Source organism: Salvia splendens, chromosome 17 (assembly GCF_004379255.2).
Source record: "Salvia splendens isolate huo1 chromosome 17, SspV2, whole genome shotgun sequence".
In the NCBI taxonomy this organism is placed as follows: Eukaryota; Viridiplantae; Streptophyta; class Magnoliopsida; order Lamiales; family Lamiaceae; genus Salvia; species Salvia splendens.
Window position 1 is genome coordinate 18850582 of NC_056048.1, and position 8637 is coordinate 18859218.

General features: G+C 37.0%; 1 protein-coding gene across 1 annotated transcript; it reads right to left on the reverse strand.

Annotated features, from left to right (window-relative positions):
* Positions 1 to 1811: 1811 nt before the first annotated feature.
* Positions 1812 to 3894, reverse strand: LOC121774419. The gene is made up of 5 exons (XM_042171300.1): positions 3849 to 3894; positions 3017 to 3107; positions 2810 to 2926; positions 2546 to 2658; positions 1812 to 2206 (listed from the first exon to the last, which is right to left on the reverse strand). The coding sequence occupies exons 1-5, from the start codon at positions 3892 to 3894 to the stop codon at positions 1812 to 1814; spliced, it is 762 nt and encodes a 253-aa protein (XP_042027234.1).
* Between the last annotated feature and the right edge of the window lie 4743 nt (positions 3895 to 8637).

Here is an 8637-nt window from a genome sequence, read left to right on the forward strand (position 1 = left end):
TTTCCACACACTTGACTCTGAATTCGCGAGAGATTCCAGTTAGCACTTGGCTGGTGGTTCACGTTTAGCTTTCCGACAATGGTTCGAGGGTTGTAACACCGTCCTAGTTCAAGGGCGAAGAAACAATTTACATTTCCGTTGCTATTTACACTGATTCTGCCGAGCTTCGCTGTTCGAAGCTCGGTTTTCTTTTGACAACCAATATTTCCGGTTTTATTCCAGATTTTACTTTCGCTTATGTCTATTGTGTTCATTTCTGGTTTGCTGGTTGAGTTCGATTGATTTCGAGTTAGGATTGTCGGAGTTAGTTATTTTTGCAGTTGGTTCTGATTTATTGCCGATACTTGTTGTTTGGATCTGAAGAATGGTTCTGTTTCTTTTGGATGAATCGGAGGTTGGGTTTTGCTGGAGTTTGTGATTTGTTTGCAGATTGTTCATGATTGATTGAGATTGGAGTAGATCTGTGAAAATCGGAGTTATGGCGTTGGTTTTGCTGTTTGTTGGGTTCGGATGGCTTGGATCCGGAGTGGATTAAGCGTCCGACGTAATCTGAGAAGGAGTACTTGATTTCCATGCCTAGTTTACGTATTTACATTTCATTTCGCCTAGTTTACGTAGATCTGTCGTATCTTCGAGTTATTGTAAGTTTCCGTCGACCAAATCTGTTTATTATGTTTGAATCTGGGCATTTCCTCTGTTTTTCTCCATTTGCGAATCTGAATTAGTTAGAAAAGTGCATGAAGATTGTTAGCTGCAGCTTTACCGTACGTTGTCAGGCTTGGATTTCATGGTCCCCACTTTTTATTTCATTTGTCTAGTGGTTATCGGTAGTTATGTACTCGGTCTAGGAATTGTTTAAACTTTTCTGCCTGTTACTTGGTTTAAGAGTTCTTTGTTCTTCGGTCTAGTATTTACGTTTTGTGCCTAGGTCTAGTAGTAGTTAAAATCTCAACCCCTTTTGCGTGGCAGCAGCCATTTTGTCCAAATTCTCTCAATACTAGCCTACGAATCCATCTCTGTGGGATCGACTCCACTTCCCTATACTAATCCATAGTATTCGGGTTGAGGAAATTTAATTGTTGAAGGAGAGTCGTGAGTGCCCAACGACCGGAGCGTCATTCGATCCCTCGAGTTACTGGACCCTGTGATTCAGTTAATTCGGAGAAGCGTGGTGTCTCGACCTAGCAATTCGTGGTGTCTCGACCTAGCAATTGCTTAGATCAAATTTTGCAAGCGCATAACTCACTAGACTCTCACCCTTCAGTTAACAACTAAAAAACAACTTTGATTGTTGTTGACATGGCTTGTACGTGTAGATGACATGTCTTGTAACACAGTTGACATGGCTTGTACGTGTAGTTGACACGATATGTACCGTAGTTGACATGACATGTATGTGCCGCTAACACGATATGCACCATAGTTGACATAGTTATATTAGTTGTTGACATGGCTAGTATATATAGTTGACATAATTTTTAATTATAATTAACCTTAAAAACATGAATTGTAATTGTAATTACCACTCCAGGCAGGACTGGGGCAGCCTGGACGCCCTCATCAGCGTGGAGCACAGAGGCAAGCCTGACTCTAACTTGTATTTAAATGTCAACAACTTATACACAAATGTCAACAACTTGAATAAAGTGTGTACAACTCAGAAAACAAATCTTAAAATTAAAAAAATAAAATCATACAATAGAATGTCAATAGAGAGCAAAATCAAATATCAACAACTAATAAGAAAATGTCAATAACTTGTAGCATATGTTAAAACTAAAACTCTGTTAGTTAAAAAAGAACAATTATGGCTACTTTCTGCCACAACTCCTAGCATTATGATCAGTCACTTTATAACACTTTCCACAACGCCTATGAAGTTTACTTGCTTTTTCAATTGCTTTCTCTATGCTTGACTTAATCCTGCTTTTCTTGTCACTTGCACCTCCCTTTGTAATAACCACATCTGGAGCATGTGCAGTTATTTCTTCAGGTACAACAATACTATATATGTTTTTGATGGAATCATTTTCATCAACTGATGAAGATCCAGTAGTGTCATCAGTAAAAATTTGAGGACCAATACCCGCAAGCAAATTATCTAATGCAGTCAGATGATTTTTATTCTTAAAAGCGCGTTGATATAGACCAAAGTAACGTCCATGACACTTGTTACCAATCTGTAGCTTGTCATCGTCGTTAGAACCTGCAAACATATAACATGTCAATATCCTATATAAATTATATGAACACTAAATCTGTAACATGTCAAAAGGCTATATAGTTTATGTCAACACAAAATTGAAATATACTAAACATGAGTGTTTTTGTTAGATACAGAGAATGTCGTCGTCCTGTTTGAGCAACATATGACAAATAAACTGAAATATCTATAGGAAACAGTTCACATACCTTTGATATTTATGAAAAAAGCCTTCACAAATTTTCTTCTTTTCTTGCATCTAATTTAGGATCATTTGAACATCCACTTCTTTCAGTTTCTCTTTAATATCACGAGAACAATTCCTAACATCATTCAACGTACACCCAACAACATCATAACCACCAAAAAACTCCTTTAATAAGTTGAAAGTTGAAGTATGACCGATGTTAGCTTTGGTGCAATCTTCAACAAACTTGTGATGAACATCATTCATACTGCGATTTCCTTTCATAAATCGCTTATGATATTTGTCAACCATAGCATGATTGTGTTCCTCAATGAATTGATGCACAAGATAATATTTAACACCACAATCAGTAAAAAAAAAAAAAAAGCTTGAAACTGATCCATGCTCCACATCCACACCTTTTTGTGCCACGTCTGCGTTTCTTCTTTGAAGTTACTTCATCATCATCTAACACGTTCACATCCTCAGATATACTTACATCAACATCCAACGGATCAACTGTATGAAAACCTTGTCTGTTGCAAACAACATACTGAAAAGTAATAACACAACCACTAGACCTATATCCAAATCTTCGACAATCAAAACAAGCCTCTTGAGCATACTTTTTATAAAAGAAAATTCCCTCCTCAAGTGAAGAAAATTTTTGACCTTCATAAGGCCTCAACTCAGCGTTGCAAATTGGAATAACAGATCCTACAACATAATGGGAAAATATATCAACAACCTAAAACAAATAATGTTAACTAGCATATCTTAACTGACCCACACCAGAATCCAGAATCCAGAATCAAAATCTCAAAATAAACAGCACCAACATATCAGGCATCCTATCATGGACTCTCAACCCTACCCATAACCCTTTCCTCCACCAACAAACACCACAGCAGGGGTTCTTCAGCCAGGGGAGGGTGCATTTTGCATACAACTATTTTGTATGTCAACAAAATGTCAGTATAGCTACATAGAATATTTAACAGGTAACATACATCATGTCAACATATTTGCATTTATGTCAACAGAACATCAATTCAAACCAGAACATAATGTCAACTAGCATATCTTAACTGACCCACACCAGAATCAAAATCTCAAAATACGCAGCACCAAGACACCAACACCAACCTCTTAGACATCCTATCATGGACTGTCAACCCTACCTATAACACCTTCCTCCACCAACAAACACCACAGCATGGGCTCTTCAGTCAGGGGAGAGTGCATTTTGCATACAACTATTTTGTATGTCAACAAAATGTCAACAAATAGTATAACTATATAGAATATTTAACAGGTAACATACATCATGTCAACAGATTTGCATTTATGTCAATAGAACATCAATTCAAATATCAACAACTGTGCATTTATGTCAACGGAGTATAATTCACCAACAAAGTACAAAAAGTCATGTTAATGAAAACCAATCCAAATTACCTTCACCATTCGTTAACGTCGACTCGGAATAAGATGAAGAATCCATCAGATAACACCTTAGGTATTGATTACAAATTGAACTCGAAGCTAAAGATGAAAAGGCAAAAAAAAACTGATTAGGAACAAATTCGACTAGGCATCAACAAATAAAGCATAAAAACAGAATCAAAGTCAATAAAATCAACCTAAAAACTTCATATTCAACCAAACTCCGTCGAATTAGTCATTTTTTTCAAAAATTGATATGCTGAGGAATCGTCGAATCAGAGATCGTTGAAATCGTCTGTGTTCTAATTTTTGAATCAATTGAATCAGAAAGCGTTGGAATCAATTGAATCAGAGAGATCTCACAGAAATCGCCAATCTCACAAAAATCGTGATTGAAGACTGAAATTCAATTAAATTGAAATACAACACCAGCTTTTAGAATATTATTGTACACAATCCATGGAAGAACAATGACTGTTTAAACTAAGTTCATGAAGCAATTCTTATCTCCGTGTCTTAGCTAGCCTATTTATGAAAATTAGAAGAGAATGTAGATACTGCCAAATCTAACATTAGTATACATCTTCCATTCAAATGTCTCTGAAGATGTTTGGTAATTAACTCCAACCAATTATTCAATTAACTCCAACAAGTTATAATCCAAAAAATAAAGCAACAATATTTGAAGAATTTAAAACAAATCGAACCTCTCGGCAACGAATTTGCTGAATTGAAGATTTGATGAACTCCAACAAATTGAAGATTTGATGAATTGAACCTCTCGCTGGTCAAATTGAGAGCGGAACCGAACACATCCGTGAATTCAACCTCCGGCAACGAATTCGTTGAAGCTAACAATGCAGATTCCGACGAGATCGCAGATCTCCATAAAAAAATCAGTGATCTCGAGGAAGAGAATCGTAATATCATTCAAGGAAGGCTGCGAAGAAGGAGAAGAAGATGAACAACAGAAAATAATTGGCGGAGATCGCGCGCTGAAATGAGGAGGTTCGTCTCAATGATCCCGAGGAGCAGCGGCGTATTCAAGCCGAGGAGGAGCAGGAGAGATTGCGAGTCGAAGAGGATGTTTGAAGGCGATCAGCAGCAGCGATATGGCGGCGGCAATCGCCATTGTCGTCGACGAAATTAGAGGGATGAAGATGAAGATGGAGGGCTAATTAGCGGTAGTGATTTGGGAAAAAAAAGGATTTTTGGGAAGAATAGAGGGGGATGTGAATTACCATTATACCCTTTCATAATAAATTAATTTTAAAATATTTTTTGTGTGGCAAAATCTGGACCACTCATTTAATAAAAATGAGTTGCTGAGATTGCATCTCATTTCTCAATTAGCTTAAAAAATCTCAATTGATCATGGACCTATATATATATATATATATATATATGTGGGTGCATTATAATGATAACCTCAATTTCCGTAATAACCCTATAACTAAATCTCCACCACACATTTTTAAAATATATGGTCTAGTATTTAATCTAACAATACTATCATTTCATCAAATAAAACTATCATATTAAGGGCAAATTTGTCATTTCGTTGTAAAATTGGGCGCACGATTTGAGAGGCGTCTGCCTCGCGGTGGAAATTCCTCCGACGCCGAAGACGATGCCGGATTTGTTGACCGGGAGCGGATCCGATCTCCACGCGACTATTCAGAGGAGCCTCGGCGCCGTGAGGGTGGTGATGGCGCCGGAGGCGACGGCGGAGGATCTGATCGTCGCGGCGATTTGTATTTTCATTATTTTGATTTTTGAGTAATCAATTTAGTTTTGGATAAACTCATAAACAACAACTAATTCAACGCGATTGTTTCCGATGAAATTGTTGTGTGATTTTTTTTGTTTAGTTCATTCAATTCGGAAACTGAAATTTTCAATAGTTTGATTTTTGAGTAATTAATTGAGTTTGGATAAACAGCAACTAATTCAACGCGATTGCTTCCGTTGAAATTGTTGTTGAATAATTTGCCGTGGTTATTGCATCATCCTTCCCCTACGACAAAAGTATCATTTCAGTAAAAGTATCATTCTATTCGGCAAAACTATAATAATTGTTGATAAAATTATAGTTTTGCCGGATAGAATGATATTTTGAGTTGATAAAATGATACTTTTGGCTTATAAACGTTAGGTTTACTGCATAAAATAATAGTTTTGAAGTATAGAATGATACTCTGAGTTGATAAAATGATACTTTTGGCTTATATATGTTAGGTTTACTGTATAAAATGATAGTTTTGTCGTACAGAATGATACTCTGAGTTGATAAAATGATAAATGTTACTCGCAGCAGATAAAATGATATTTCTAACCTATAAAATGACAAAATGATACTTGCAGCCGATAAAATGATATTCCTGACTGATAGAATGATAATCTAAGAGGATAAAATGACAGTAACCTTATAAAAAGATATATAAGCTGAAGAAATGGCATATAAGCTGATAAAGTGATACTTTAACGTGACAAAATGACATAAAACTGATAAAATGATAGTTTTGCCGGATAGAATGATACTTTGAGTTGATAAAATGATACTTTTGGCTTATAACCGTTAGGTTTACTGTATAAAATGATAGTTTTGTCGGATAGAATGATACTCTGAGTTGATAAAATGATAAATGTTACTCGCAGCAGATAAAATGATATTTCAAACCTATAAAATGACAAAATGATACTTGAAGCCGATAAAATGATATTTCAGACTGATAGAATGATAATCTAAGGTGATTATATTCGACACCACTATTACAAAACAATAGTATCAAGTCATACAATTTACTATTACAACTACTAGCTCTCTTTAGGGGGTTCAAATTCTCTAATCATCTTCTCAACATCGATTTCCCCTTTTTTGCTATCATTCTGAAATTTCTGCTGTATATTTGAAAATGTCTCAAAAGCCTTCTTGTTTGTATGTCCAACAAGCAATGCGTCAGTATATTTGGCACGAAGTTTTATGAAAGCCTCTGTCCCCTTCTTCGTTAAACCCGAATTCCAGTTACGAACAAGACCACCCATATAAGTCTCCATATGGCGCATCACATAAATTCCACAGTCAACTTTATTTGTATCGTTCTGCAATGGCAAAGTCATGTGTCTGGTTTTTAACATTTTGACAATTCTCTCGGAAAGAGCAGGTTTGTGTCAGGTGTCGTTCAAGCCCAGGTGTATCCTACTGATCAGGATAAAACAAGCCCCAGCTAATCCTGAACCTGGTATCAATAATTCCTCAACCCTCTTCTACTGGGTAGTATAGTGAAGGTAGGGGTCGAATCCCACAGAGATGGTGACCATTTGGAGTGATTGTGGTGATATTCTGGAAGGGTTTGGTTAGCTACCACGCTTTGAGTTAAGACTTATCTAGGCTGGAATTTAAGGTGGTACTCTACTGCCTAGGAGGCGGGAGAGATGTTAAACAGACGGCTGTGTACGTGGAAAGTGGGGAACATGGTTTTCAGGAAATATATGGAAGTACTAGTTTACTATAAAAGGTTAAACAGAATATCAGAGGAAAAAGAGGTAGTTAGGTGACTAGGCCTACAGGTCTGAAAAGTAACAGCTGAAAAGTAAGGAAAAGTAAAGGACAAAAGCAAAAAGTAACTAAAAAGTAAATGCGGTCCCAAATTTGGATGTGGACATTGTCTTCTCCAACAAGTCTGAACACAAATCAAACAACTCAGGTTCCATGAACGAGAAATGCAGATTAACAACTTCACAAAAACAGATCTACAATTAAAACTTCAAATCAAAAGATCGAACACTGAAACTGCAATTATGCTTACTGGTCAACATGCAGGGTGGCAGAAATCATGTAAACTGGGTTTTCGCACTTAACTAATTCAGATCTAAAATCTAACAGCTATCTAGACTTGCAAACTCAGAGAAATTAACTACAGAAGTTAAAACATGCGATTCCACACTGGAAATTACTGTAACAGCTAGATCTAAGCTATCTAGGCAGAAAGAAGCGAAATTAAACATGAACCGATGCTGGAAAACAACTTCATACTCAATAAAACGTTTAGATCACAACTAATACTTCAAAGTAAGCAAATATTTAAAGTGCAACAAATCCAATCCTAAGAAAACAGAATGCGATTAACTAAGAAAGCAATAAAGATTGTTTGCCACTCCGGGCGATGAAACTGTTGACAATGCGAGACACGCTGACTGGAACAAGAGAATGGAACTCCGACGAACTGATGATCTTCAAGTGACCATGGTTGTGGCGAGGAACGAGAATTACGAAGGATAATGCTGAAGGAGTGATCTACCGAAGAGAGATTGCTAACTAAGCGTAGGAGTTAACTAACTAATTGATGATCATTCTCTCTCCAAGTGGCTTCCTTTTATAGGGAGGCCTCCCTTGATTTTTAGGGTAGACTTGAAACATGAAATGACTCTTTTGCCCCCTTGCTTGCGGCTGATCTTCCCAGCTATCCTTCTTCTCCATCTCGAGCCTTTTTGGCATGCATACTGGTCAGGATAACAACATCCCGACGCCCTTTTCACCTGAATTCTCCGAACATTCCCGTACTGGCTAGAACACTTCCCTGCACACTTTAGCAACTGTTTTGAAGAATATATTCCAATTATGCACATTATACTGACCAGTAACCAAGGCCTAGAATACGACCTATCAAACTGCTCACACTTACCACATGCTTGTCCTCAAGCGTGAAGAACAAGCAAAAAGAAGTAAGTCGAATTCTAGCCTGGTTACTCCCCTGACCGACTCTATCCTACCCTAGACCCTAACTATGACGCAAAGAAA